The following is a 14571-nucleotide window of genomic DNA, read 5'->3' on the forward strand; positions in this document are numbered from 1 at the left end:
TCGGCAGGCCTCAGTAGCCAAAGGTCTCCTGGGAAGCGTAGACCATGTAGAGGAAGCCATCCTCATCCTTCTCTTGCTCGTAGATCTCTGAGATGGGAGTAGACACACTCACCATGCTGTGCTGGTTCACCAGCAGGAAGAAAGCCTGGGTGGGATTCAGCTGCAAGCGGCGCCTGTGGGAGCAAGGGCAGGAGGTCTGGGTCAGCCCACTGTGAGAGCGAGTCCTGCCTCCCCCACAGCACTGCTCACATGGGGCCAGGCTAGCATCAGGACGTGCTGCTGGTGAGCCACACTGAGCTGCTGGGGGCTCTTGGCCTTCTGAGCTGGCAAGACTCAGCAAAGTCCCTTTCCCCAGGCACTGCTGCAAAAGCAGAGGGCTTTCCTCCTCCATCTGAGCTGAAGGAAGGAGACTGGAGTCCCCCTCAGGAGTATCCTGAGGAAAAGGTAACGGCCACGTGCCCCTCACACAAACAACTGGCAAAACTTGCTGTGGTTTTCCTGTCCTCCATCCGCTCCCTCAGCAGCTGCCTCTGCCTCATCCTCACCCCACCGCTGTGTGTTCACAGCACGTCAGTCAGGGCCACCCTACTCACCGGATTATTTTGACCAATTCACTCATGTTGACATGGTCTGGGACAAGGAACTTGGTCTTGTCCAGCACTGGCAGCTGTTTCTCCCCTTTATAGCGTTCAATGATGACCTGGGAAGACAGCAAAGAGGAGGTTTATCCACAGTGTTCCCAACCCTTGGCCACAAGATCGTACACAAATCAAACTGATACAAATGGAAAAGCTGAGGTGAGACCCCACCTTGCTTCTCGCTGGCAGAGCAGCAAAAAGAGGTCACAAGCAGTGACCAGAAGGTTGGCTGCAGACCATCTTCAGCAGAGCCATCTGTCTGCTTGAACCCATCCACAGACAGCATCCAAGATAAGTGACTAAAGCATCACCTGCTCCGGCTGAATGTGAAACAGTGGGCCATAGAGCACCTCCCCTAACATGTGGGAGATCTGTAACAGCAGCAGTGTACCAACACCACTTTCAGACTTACCAAAACGGAGCCGAGGACCTAACTTCTACTTATGTGGTGGAAGGGACCAGAGGGAGGGAGAAGGGAGGTGGCCCAGCCTGACCAGTCCTGACCAGACAGCCTCTGCACAGCAAGAGATGTTTTCCTTCCCCTTTGCACCATGAAGCTGCACTTCAGCATCACTCAGCCTGTTTAAGAAAAGCTGTAGGTATTCCCAAAGTTCTTAAAAACAGCTGCAAAGTCACCTAAGGCATTTCTTCAGAAAGAGGAGCTGGGTTTTGCCAGTCCCGTTCCACACGTTAACAGCCAGACATCAACTCCACAGCTAATCAGAAACCCACAGCCACTTCAGCACAGTGCCACGAGGGAACAGCCCGGCCTGTCCTCCCCCACCAGCAATAAAGTTCTCACCACACCTACCTTCTGAAAAGACAAAACAAGGATTTCTATCCACCTTTCTCATCCATTATAATTAATGAATGTCCTTCCTGACAGCTACAATTACTATTCTAAGCCAATCTGGAAATGTGCTGTTTGTTTACTAAGAAAGAAGGTGGTAGGCATTTATAGCAATTAATGATATTACTTAAAAAGCTCAATTCATTCCCCTTAGAGTGACGTTTGGATTCCCACATCTCTCCAGTACCCAGTTATTTTCTCCACAGAGTGACGCTTGTATACTAATCCATTCGCTGTGCTCTCCAAGTTGAACTGAACATTATTTTCCACTTATGGCAATTCCCAGAAGCCGTTTTCCCAGCTCCTTCACCAGAGAAACAGCCGGGAGACCACAAACGCCTTTGGCAGTGGAGGAGCAGAGATCACAGGGCCCAGGAGATGGCTCTGCAGAGCTAAAAGGAAGGTGTGAACTCAGGAAGCATTGCTCCATTCACCTCTCTCAACCATCTGATGATGCACACTGGCTTCTGCCACCAGCAGCAATGCATCTCTTGCTGCCGGGCACAAACAAAAGCAGTAAGCATCCGCGGGGCCCCTGCAGACACCTGTCAGAGGGGTGCTGGAGGAACATCCAGATCTCTTCCCACTGCAGAAAGCTTTGTGCCCATCCCGCGTCCTTTCTTGTTCTCTCTGCAGCAGAGGCTGCCCTGGGAAAGAAGCAGTTCTCAGCCAGCCACTGGCGGGCCTTCACCACCAGCAACAGCAGCCCTGCATCTCAAGCATGCAATGCTGCATGCCCTGTGCAGACCTGATAGGGAGCGGTGGGGCCGACGGCCTCCGCACCATCTCCCCGTGTAGGAGCTTCTCCCTTTGCTGATACAACAGGACACTGTGGGAGCACAGAGCTCACCGAGAGGCTGCCAGCAGCACCCAGTGCCACAGCCGGGCTGAGCCGCACAGAGCCTGCATACACACACCGTGCTCTAACTGTAAACTAATGTAGAGCTGAGCAGTGCGGAGATTGAGTATGGGGAAGCACCCAGAGAATGGAGACACCTGTGGGGAACAGAGGAGATGTAAGGAGAAGAAGAGCTGAGCAAAGCTCTCAGGCTCTGTCTTCATCAGAGCCAAATGAGACACAGGTGCTGGGATGCTGCAGTACCAGCAGCAAGCTGGAACATCTGACGAGTTCCCCACACCATGGGCTTATCTCACAGCCCACCAGCATGGGCCGAGCTTCATCTCAGGCAGTTCCCAGACAAGGGAGAGGTGCAAGGCACTTTGGTAGGAACTCTGCACCTCAGTACCCTCTGAAACTCACACAAGGCAACCCAGGAGCCCAAGAAACAGGACAACTAGCATACGAAGGGCCTCTGAGCCCTCTAAGATGCTCTCATACTGGCCACCTCCCCTCTTTCACCAGTGCAAAACAGCATGAAAAAAATAGGTACTGCTTCTTCAGCCCCTTTTGCCATATGGGGCCTTGCTGAAAGAACAATTTTCTGCACCAGGACACCTCCTACCAACCTGCTAACTTCCCTTCCCCTCTGCAGGAGGGATGGCAAACTCAATCAGGGCCACCCCGCTCTACTTATTTGAGTCTCACTTTTACAGATGAATACTTTGGCTGCAGGGAGATGAAGAGACTGGAGGGACTGGGTGCTCACAACTGCCACCTGCAGAAATACAGAGGCAACACCCAGAGCTTCAGATTTTAACAGCAGTTTGCACAAAGGGTGACAGTGACAGGCAGCTGCTCACACACTGCGTTCTGATGTAGAGAGGGCCCTGTGCAGCCGCACTGAGGCTCATTTCTCACTTACCTCTAAGAGGAACAGAGGAAGGCATCTCTAATTACCAGCCAGCTCCATGCCACAAACAAATGCCTCTCAATTAACCCAAGAATGGGCTGAGGAGGATGTCCCGGCTGCTAAAGAAACAGCTGCCTTGTGCCTCGAGCAGACACAGGGTCTCCAGGAGTTTCTATTTCCAGAACATGAGCTGTTATTTGGGTAACCCAGTTAAGGGAACAGGTGGCCAGTGGACACAAAGTTCTTGTCTAGCCAAGGAGAGAAATGTATGATCAAACACTAATATTACATCCCTGAGGCCTTGGATACAAAAGCACCTCCCTTCTGGGTCCTCTTCCAAGCTGCTGCCTCAGATGGGGGGTTTCTCCACGGGGGTACCCACCAGCATGGGGAACCCTCTGCGAGCCAGGCACAGGTGGGAGGGTCAACAGCAGAGCCTGGGCAGACCAGGCCCACGGGCAGCACTTGCAGACACAAGCCTTGTTGTAGGGCCAATGCCAAAGAGCTGGAATGGTTTTGTTAGGGAGTGGGACCAGACATGGCAGCCTGACAGAGGCAAGACAGCTGCAGCTCCATGTCTCCAGGTCCGACCACCAGCAAGACTCAGGAGGCACAAACACAAATGTGTGTTTAGAACACACATCACACAGGATGTGCCTGTGCATGGCAAGTCACACAGATCAGCACTCACATGGACATCACCAACAGCTTCCTGCGTCCTCCCCAGCAGGGTGGAGATCCTCCAGTACAAACATACACAGTAATGCTCAGCCCCAGTGGGGCTCATCCTGCTGCCTACCTGCCCTGGACAACGACAGTCCTTGGAACAACCCTGGCAGGAACCCAGAGCAACCCGTTCCTTTCTCTGAGGATACAGTTTAGGTTTCCATCCACCACTGTGGATCCCCTGCCTTATGCCTCCCCATGCTCCTCCGTGGGTGTGAAGATGTGTTTCTTTTACCACATAACCTTATAGATATTTCTTTGTGCACACCAAACAGACCCTAAGCCTTTGCTAATGCATCCTATGCAACAATACTGCCCGCGAGTCACCAGGTCTCACTTAGCTGAGCAGGTTGGGTCAAACAGCATCGCTCCCCTGTGATTTCAGATTCTTCAAGGCTCACAAGAGCTGGCTTTAAGCCCTCAAAAGGCCCAGCCTCAACGAGCTCCAGAAAGAGATGCTGGAGCTGACAGCCTGGGCAGGCATAGGCTTGGTCTGTCCTCTAGTGGGCAGATGATTCCTAAAGTACCTGCTGCAGGCTGTGGCCAGAGCTCCTAGCAAGGAGGCATGAAACTGAGGAGGCAGCCCTGAAGCACAGCCTGCCAACACTCCTGCCAGCAGGAAGGAGTGACTGCAGCCATCTCCACCGGGGCCATCTGCCCCATCAGCCCAGTGCTGCATTGGCACACAGTGCCACACACAGGCAGCCCTCTGATGCAGGTGGAGAGATTTTAAGAGATCGTTATGAGAAGAGCAAGAATTGGCACTTACCGGGATTTTGTTTGGATGCTGCTCTCGGATCTGCTGTACTTCTTTACAACGATCCGCTGGAAGGAAAAAAGTAAGGCAAGGAAGTTAGAAGTAGCTGACTGTGCCCTGCGAGCCACAAACACACAGCAGGGACATGGCAACAAAAATACAAATGCTTCCTCAGACCATTCCCACATGCCTTGCAGCAGGCACTCTCAGGCAGATATCAGCTGCAGCGAGGAGCCCTTTGGAGTTTCTCACCACCTCAATCAGCCCCCAGAGCAGCTAAGTGCCACCCTGCCCAGTAAAACACGTGGAAATGGAGTGACTAACATGAGATATAAGGATCATAAAGCCATACTCTTAAATCCACATGAGCGAGTGCAGCTCACACCCATCAAAGCTGGGCAGCAGCAGCTTTAGGGTCTCAGCCCTGATCAGGGTCCTCCCAGCAGCTCCTCCAGGGGAGCCTCCAACCAGGGCTGGGTTCTGCCCATTTCCTCTGCCTGCACTATCTGGCAGAGTGCCTCTGTCCTAAAGAGACGTGCCTCGCCAAGAAGAAATCCTGCACTACTATAGATCTGCAGCTACAAGAGCACTTGGCCTGAGAGAATGCATCTCTAGACCTGTTGTGGAAATAAGGATAAAAATTAAGCAAGAAGAGTGATTTCTCTGCAACCATTCTCAAACATTCTAACCCACTTTCCTCCAGGGTTCATACCCTGTGACACACAGCTCATTCTCTCTGTGCACATTCCTCCATGTTTCTCCCCTGCAAGAAGCAGGCGGTGCTCACCCACAGTCCCCATCCTGCCTGGGAGGTGGGCATGGGTCCTCATGAAGGCACCCACCATGCCACACAGGAATGGCTGTAACACCGTCTTTTATTTAACCTATATGTGGCCTAATTATGTAAAATTATGTAAATTAAGCAGCACTCCTGACTGGCAGGGACTGAAGCAGGAGAGAATGGAGCTGTTGTATGGAGGGGCTGAGCAACGATGTATGAGCTGCCCCCACCCACAGGGAAAGCCCCATTCCACGAAGCTGGGCTGCCTCCACACCACGATGGGAGAGCTCAGCAAAGCAGTAAGGCAAAACCCGCCCCTTTTATTGGCTACTCCCAAAATACTCCCTGCTGTGGCCCACTGAAAGACAGGAGTTATTTCTGTAGCTGTGCACATGACAGGAAAACCGCCTCTCCTCCGACTGCAGTTTCAGCTGTTGAGTACCATCAGCAATGCTGCAAACCGTACAAAACACAGGAATCTCCACAGTTTTCTTGAGTCAGGTCCTTCCCAAGCTGTTCTCCCAAAGATTTGGGCATATAGCATCTCCCACAACAATATGGGATGAGGTCATTACGCCAGCTAAGGAAATCAGTGAAAGAAGTTATGGCTTTTCAAGCACTGACCTCTACCAGCAGTGCCATGGGACACTGCTCTGCCCTGCACACACTCACACAGGCGAGAGGACAGCACAGCAGCTCCACCCACCCCACACACGGGTAGGGAACACAAGGAGAACGCATGGCAAATCCTGCAAGAGTGTGGTTGTGTAAGGGGTGGCATTTGGGGGGGGAGAGTCAGGCACTGATGCTGCCCCAAGGCAGCAGCCGGACACCAGGCCCAGCCCTGCCGGCTCTGACCAACAGCACTTGCACTAAGAACACACCACATGGACACAACGCCAAGGTCAGCAGCTCCCAAACCGAGCCAGAGCCGCATGGGAAGGGCAAAGCAAAGCAATGGACTCAGCCCCAGCCTCAGCCTTGCCTCTGGCAGAGGCCCACACAGCTCAGTGCACGTGAACAAGGCACGTGCATGTGCCAATGCCCCCGGCAGCCACGGGGCTCTTGCTGCACGTCCTGCAGCCCACATGAGGCTGATGTCTGTGGTCAGCCCCAGGACAGAGCGCTGTTACTGTGGTTCTCTCACCGGGAGATCTCCGGCGCGGAGAACTGGATGGTGTGAAATCAGGATGCGTCTGGGATGAGCTGGTGATGGCTGAAGGGGCGGGCACATTGCACAGCTCATTTCAGATGAAGGTCAATAAATATTTACGTAACGCACTGCCCTGAGGACTCTACCTACCAGGAAATCCACCCATGTTTACGTGCAGAGCTCACACAACAGCTGACCTGCCATCCCTGCCCAGTGTTGCAGAGCTCATTCCTGGCCAGGGCACTGCAGGAGCAGCAGCAGCCTCCCACACCTGAAAAGCAGGACAAGGCCTGGAGGCCAGCGCTGCCCTGGGAGCATACATGGGACAGCAGAGTCACAGCAACTGGAAGTGTACACTCAAGTCAGGACAGTTGATCTCTGGTCACACAGCATGGTGCCCCCCTGCTCCAGGTCATGCAGGGTGCATACCAGACCCCACTGCTCAGACAGTGCTACTTCTGCTGGCAACTTCAGGACATCCACAACACCAGTGGGCATCTCCATGTGCCCAGCAAAACACAGAGACTCAGAAAAGCACAAAATCACATCACCATAGGGGATGCCAAGCAAAGAGACATGGCTGCAGCCAGGCGAGTAGAGCCGGGTCTGGGCAGGTGGACGGAGCCTGAAGAACAGAACAGTGCTTGGGCTTCAGCCCCTCAGCCTCTTCAATCTCATACTAGACCGGCCCTGGCCCTGAAGAGACGCAGCCTGAAGGAACACAGCCTCTCCATCTCTTGCCATAGATGAAGACCTGCCTCTGGCAAGCCCTCCTTGCTTGGCTTGCGCTTGCTTGGCTATTGGTCAGGAGCTTTTGTTTAAAAACAAAAACAAAATAAAAAATGATCAGCATTTGTGGTCTGTATACCTCACTGGCATTTGTCGTCGGCATCTGTTCACCTTCTATCATCCATTCAGCATTTTCGTAAGTGCTGTTAGTCAGCCCCACATCAGCTCACGTCACACAATGCCCTTGGCAAGCAACACAAGCAGATAGAGACAGCCAGGCACCAAAGAGCAGCAGCAAACCTCGCGTCAGGGCTCTCAGCTCTTGCAGCACCATTACATGAACCCTCATATCACGGTGTGCAGACGAGCCAACCCACTGAACAGCCCCAGCTCCAGGCCAAATATGAAGCATAACAGTTATGACAAGCACAGGACGGCACGTGGGACACTCTGTCCATTAGTGGTCTTCCCACTGGTATAAGCATGGCCAGCTCACACTTGGTGAGTCACAGAATCACTGAATGGTTTGGGCTGGAAGGGACCTCAAAGATCACCTATTTCCAGCCCCTTTGCCGTGGGCAGGGCTGCCAACCACTCCATCAGGTTGCCCAGGGCCCCATCCATGGCCGTGGGCACCTCCAGGAACAGGGCAACCCCAGCTCTGGGCAGCAATGCCACTGCTGTATCGCCCTCTCAGAGAAAAACTTTCCCCTGACATTTAATCTGAATCTTCCCTCTAGTTTAAACTGTTCCTCCTTGTCCTCTCACCATCTACCCGCGTAAAAAGTTGATTTTCCTCCTGTTTATAATCTCCCTTTAAATTGTGCAAGGCTGCAATGAGGTCTCCGTGCAGCCTTCCCTCCTCCAGGTGGAACACTCCCAGCTCCCTGGCCTGTCTCCATAGCAGAGGTGCTCCAGCCCTCTGAGCACCTTTGTGTCCTCCTCTGGACCTGCTGCTGCAGCTCCGTGCCCTTCCTGTGCCAGCAGCCTCACGGCTGGATGCAGTACGGAGGTGGGGTCTCACAGGGACAGAGCGGAGATGGACAATCCCCTTTCTCACCCCGCTGCCACCTGGTGAAGGCTGCTCTTCAGTTCCATGCGCCGCTCTCCCTGCTTGCTGCCTTTCCTGTACGAGAAGTACGCTGCCAGAAGTGAAGGCAAACTCCCAGAAAACCGCACCTGGGATGGGAGCATTCAGCCCAAAGATGCTCTCCTCATAGGAAGCACCGCAGGGTCAGCAGGCGGCCGCACATGGGCTGCAGCCAGGACACCCCATTCCTGTGACACAGACCACAGCTTCATTCTGGGAACTGTTCTGGACTCCTACCACGGATCTGACTAAGCAGAATGCAGCTCCCTCAGCATCCACGGGCAGGTTTGTACATGGCAGCTGAGGGGCTCCGTCAGACCTCACCTCCAACCCAAAGACACTGCCACAGACACAGCAGGGAGCACAACCCCCAGCAGGCACCCCCAGGGGTGCGTATCAGGCACTGGGAGCGCCCCGTGCCTCAGCTCTGTACTCGAGTCCTCAACAAGAACTCACAGAAATCCAGAAAATGTATTCAGAATGGACCCAAGACAAAGCAGACGAGCATGCAGAAGAAACTCGATGGAAAAACAAGTCTCAACACTACAAGAATGGGGAAAACGGGCACAAAGAACAGCAGAGCCTCAGCTCAGGGCAGTGGGCCAAGGCCTCACCAAGCCACGTGCTGTGACACCGGAGCCTGGGCGGCTCTTGTAAACAGCCACACTCTGACTCTGCCTTTTCTGCTCCTTTGGAGCCGTTCCACTTCTCTACAGCTTCGCGGCCTCACAAACAGAGCCGTTCTGAGGGTGCAGTGGCACTGGAAATATTTTCCATCGGCTCTCTCCAACGGCACTGTAAACAATTGCTTCCTGCTCCCGTTGTGCAATGAGCTGAAGATGAAAACAAGCCATGTTTACTTTCTCCAGCGATCCCAGCCCTGACCCAAAGCGGCCTCCTCGTCCTCCTCCTCCCGCTGAGCTCTGCAGATCAGCTGGGAGCCAAAGGGCAGAGGATGGCGCAGACACCCGCGGCTCTCACAGCACCCAACTCCCTCTCCCCCTTTTCCCTCCGGGTCTATTTTAATCCTGCTCTCCTTCAGTCACTCGGAGCCTCGAGTTTTGTTTTCCTCCAGTCTGAGCAATGCACAAAAGCAAAGCAGACTCCTCCCGCTCCATTCCCACCAGCTCAGCAGCAGGCGGTTACTAAGGGTGTCATTTAGGGTGCTGCTGCTCATAATAAAAAGCTTCTGAGAAGGGCTACGGGTCGCTGGGCTCAGCCGCCCGGCCGGCAAAGGTCACAAGCAGCAGCAGCTCCAGCAGCCCGCACTGCCGGGCCCGGCACAGCGCTGCGCCCCGTGCGGGAACCGCCGCCTCATCGGAGATTTCCCACCGCCTCCATTCAGCAAAACGCCGCTTTCCAGGCGAGCGCGGAACCCGCCGGGCCTCGGCAGCGCGGCACGGCGCCCTCGGCGAGCCGGGCGGGGGCACCGGGGCGATTTGCGAAGAGGCGAGCGGCCTCCGGCAGCCCAAAGGACCGCGGCGTGAGCGGCTGGGCCCGCCGGCCCGCCCCGCACGACACGCAGCGGGCCGAGCGCGGATCCGGGCGGCACAACGATGGGAAACGAGGGCAGCGCGGTGCGCTCTGCGGGTTGCGCTCAGCGCCGCGAGGAGAAGGAGCCGGAGGGCACAGCCCGGCCGGAGGGCACAGCCCGCCCCGCGGCACCGCGCGGCCCCGGCCTCGCCTCACCCGCCGAGCGCCGCGCTCCCTCCCCGCCCGCCCGCCCGCTCGCCCGCTCGCTCACCGAAGGTGCGGCGCTGCTTGAAGGGCCGGTCCGAAGGCATGGCGGCGGCCGGGCCGGAGCGCAGGTGCCGGCGGCGGCTCCGTATGGCGCGGCTGCGCGGGCTGCGGCGGAGCGGGCGGTGACGTCACCGCGGCAGGCGGGGCGGCGGAGGGCCGTGACGTCACCGTGACGTGCCTGCGGAGGGGCGGTGCCGCCTGTCCCGCTCTGATTACCTCAGAGTAATTAATACTCATCTGAGCTGAATCTCCCCTCTCGTAGTTAAAGCCACCCCCCCGTCCCACCACTCTGTGCCCATGGGTGAAGCCCCCATCCGCTCTGCTTATTGCCCCTCGCACCCTGGAGCGGCCCATCCTGCTGTCTCACCCCGCTGCGCATGCTGCCTGCGTGCCTGGAAGACCAAATCACACCTACAAATAGAGCGGGCTGTTTCTAGAGCTGTGAATGAATCAAACCCAGCAGCAAACAGCGACAATGTTTTGCAGAGAGCCACGCTTAACGTCCCCATGAAGGCATGCTGCAATGAAAGCTGTGTTATGAAACAACGCCCTGTGGTGTACGACAGGCTGTGGAAACAGGCAGACATGGAACACATCCCTGCTTCAAAGAGACATAAAGGCTTCCATGCATCTTTTAAAAATGCTCTGAGTATCAAAAGGGTCCTTTTCATCAAAAAATGCAGAAGTGAAAGTTGCAGTACTGAGATAAAGCAAGCGGACTGACATTACAGACTGCAGGCTGACACGAGGAACTTGTTACTGTTATTAACCTGCTAAGCACTAACCATTTTTGATGAGGAACAGATGGACAGACCGACCCGGCGGGATCAAACCAGCTGCAGCAAGCCGTCCTGCAGCAACACAGGACCAACAGCCAGCTTTATACATGCTAGCATTCCTGCAGGGTGAGCCCCACTGGTGATAAGCACTCTGCACGTTTGTGACTCTACGGAAGCTCCCTGAGGAATGCTGTCGTGCTGCTGAAGTATATTTCTGCTGACACAGACCGTGATGATGCTCAGACTTCTGCAGCGATGGTTCTGTCAGAGCTCAGCGCCCCGCAGCCCCGCACACACAGCTCTGCTCAGGGCTAACCAACGGGCAGCCTGCCCTGCTGGAGGCCTTGCCTTCATTCCCTTCAGCTGTGCCTAGCAAAAGCTTTAATAAAGACAAGGTAAACAGATGTCCTGTATGTGAAAGAAGTGCTGCTCAATCACAGCGTATCTCAGGCAGACAAATAGCTGCTGAAAGATCCATATGTCCATAGCAGGCGAAAGACCTGTCTGAAGATCCACAGGTGTTTCCACTAGTCTGTCTTTTGCGATCCTTTAGGTGTTATCACCTCCGTTCCTCTGCCAAGTCCTTATCTCAGTAGGAGGCTGGGCCTCAAGTGCTGCTGCTTGCAGCGCAGAGCCGTAACTCAAACCCCTTTCATCAGCTTGTTAACGCATCAGGGTTTGTTTGCTCAGTCTTTGCAGCAAGTGCTTCCTCTGCCTTCAGAGGGATCCGTTCCCCAAAGACAGCAAGTCAGGCCATTCTGCAGTTGTAACACAGAACAGCTCAAAGCCACAGTCTTTGAGTCAGTGTTCTCTGTTTTCAGGCTACGAAAAAGAGCCTAGAACCATAATGCATATTCTTCTGTCTTCTTCAATTTGCTGTTGTCTGTAGTTTTACCTGAATGTCAGTAATTCCCATGACTGACTAGGCCCAGGCGCAGCAAACACAGGTAAGCAGCAAAACATCACCCAGACTCTTTCCTGGCCTTCACTTTTCTACAGCCAACCTTACTGAAGACCTCCCTGACACCTATGCAGAGCAATTCCTTCCTGTCAGATCTCTGGGGCTCTTCTGATGCTCCAGATCCAAGAAGCTTTATCTCCATAATACGTATGTTATGTGTATATATACATATATATGCACATGTATATGTAATACTTTAAAAGAGAGTATTGTTCTTCACCTCGATCCACCCTGCTTGAAAAATAAAAATGAAACAACTTTGATTCACCTGGTGTAAAATTGGCAATAGCATAACATAAACAAGGCCCTGCCCTCACCAGCTGGATGTGGCACCCCAAAATCAGCTTCAAGACCCTTTTATTCAAGTTCCTCAATATATTCAAAGTCAGATAGGGAACAGCACCTTGGAACACACACGCACACATATATAATCAATTTCACTGGAAGTTTATAGTCTCATTTTCGGCCTCAAGGCAATGCAGAAAGCATGCATGATCTTCGCTGTTCAATTGGCTGCCTACAGGCTCCTAGGGGAAAACAAACATCCCTCTGTCCTAAAGGCAGACAGGATACAGATAGGATAGCAGGATAGTTACCTTAAGGAAGAGTCAAATGGAATGCTGGGCACCAAAAACTCTTCGGCACTAAGAGTAGCAGTCGCACCTCCCAGGGAAAGCGAAAACACACCAGCAGGTCACAGCCTGCAGGGAAACGTTTCTCCGGCCACAAACAATAAAAAATAAAGGAAACAACTGAAGACATATTTTTCTTCTGCCTTGCCTCATTATTCAGATATTATCCAGAGCTTCCAGCTTGCTGGAAGTAATTTTCTGGAGACAATATTTAATTAAATTGTAACAGATGGCATGTTTCATGTAAGCTGCTGTGTATCAAATCAAAATTAAATAATAAAAGTCAGCGTACGCGTGCTATGTGAGTTAGACTTCTGACCTAGGAGATGGATGTTTACATTAATCACTGCTTGGCACAGAACCTGACTGCAGGGAGGCACCAGTTTGCTGTGGTCAGACATCTGATGGGAGAAACAGTTCACGAACTGAGCAGCAGCCAACCCTGAGTCACAGTGATGACAGCCGAGATGCTCAAAATATGAGCAAGTTCTTAAAATACCAAAGAATATGGACAGGCAGGTGCTGCAGGACTGACCATAGGAGCGATTTCAAGTTAGGATTTCTGTTCTCTTCCGAAAACATTTCTGGCTTTTACGGTCAAAAACACCATCTAAAAAAATAGAAACGGTCTGTAAATCAACGCCCAAGTCTGAAAACACATTATAAAATGCTGAACATTCAGGTGACCTTTGCTGCTTAGTCACCACATACACACCACAGAACTTTCTGCTCTGAAATGCAGAAAAGCGTCCAAACCAACACCAACGTTTTTACTAACAGACTCCAAAACTTTACTGCAGCCAATTGCCCGGTTGATCCCATAACCTGCTGAGATCACACAGATTCTAATTCTGTTCCCAGGTGTAAAACCAGGCACTAACCAGGCATTACCCCGTGTTCCCAGCACTGCCTGTAGCTTCCAGAAGGCAGATCTGAACACAGGCTGGGCACTTCTGCTAACACGGATTTGTCAGGCAGGAGCAACCCCTCGCCAGCACAAGCAGCAGCATCCCCCAGTAAGGCTGCAGTTACTGAACCAAGGGAAATCCTTTCGTGCTGATAAAACTGCCATCACATAACTTCTAGGTCAGAGGGGTGAAAAGGAGGGAGCCCAGCAGGCAAGATGGAACAGCTCACTGCACAGCCCTCCCATCCCATGGGACAGAGCAGCCTGGGGAGGAACAGGGCTCTCGGAGTGCTGCACGCTGCTGATGCCGCCCCCAGTACTGAGCTGAGCACACAGAGGAAGTGCAGCACAAGACAATATGCATCATTTTTTAATGTGGGCTGCGGCATTCTGCAGAGCGCAAGGACATTTCAGTACAAGGCAGAGCTGTGTCTGCCACATGGGACAAACTGGTGACACAAACACCGGGCACAAATTCTTCAACTCTGCATGCAGTTACAAGACCTTTTCAAGGCTACAGAGAAACATTTTCTTTATTATTTCGGAGGAACCAGATAACATTTTTATCTTCAACAACATGCACAGAAAAATGACGAGAGCAAGGATCAGATGAAAGCAGCTCCTGAACTGCGACAGCTGAGAGCTCCAACAGAGCCTCGATGTCTGCATTCAGGCACAGCACCTCTGTTGCTGCCTGAGACAACAAAGAGACGCGATGGAAAAACACTCCAACCTCTGAGGCAATTATAAGCATGTAGCACATGTATTTTCAGTGAATCACTGTTCAGAGAAAGCAGCAGAGAGGTAAAACGCCCTACAAAGGTTCTACTTTTTGAAGGAAAAAAAACAAAAAACAATTGTGACAATAATTGAATTCCTTACAAGACAAGGAAAAACAAGACAAAAGCCATCACTGATGACACTTTTTAAATTTAATATGACCAGACTTTTACAAGTAACTTATAAAATAAGAGAGAACAACAGGACAGGAAGGTTTCATATTTAGTCATTCAAAAGTAATAGTGTAAGAGCTCAGCTCTAATAATGGCGACAGGATCAAGGAAATGTACAGAGAAT

At 52.7% G+C, this 14571-nt stretch overlaps 1 protein-coding gene across 1 annotated transcript; it reads right to left on the reverse strand.

Moving 5' to 3' along the window:
• Positions 1–10: 10 nt before the first annotated feature.
• MAP1LC3A (microtubule associated protein 1 light chain 3 alpha) lies at positions 11–10259 on the reverse strand (the record flags this gene model as incomplete). Its single annotated transcript, XM_079543464.1, has 4 exons — positions 11–173; positions 594–700; positions 4735–4790; positions 10220–10259. 4 exons carry the CDS (start codon positions 10257–10259, stop codon positions 11–13), a joined length of 366 nt encoding a protein of 121 aa, XP_079399590.1.
• Positions 10260–14571: the final 4312 nt, after the last annotated feature.

Source organism: Tetrao urogallus (assembly GCF_951394365.1).
Source record: "Tetrao urogallus genome assembly, chromosome: 16".
Taxonomy (NCBI): domain Eukaryota; kingdom Metazoa; phylum Chordata; class Aves; order Galliformes; family Phasianidae; genus Tetrao; species Tetrao urogallus.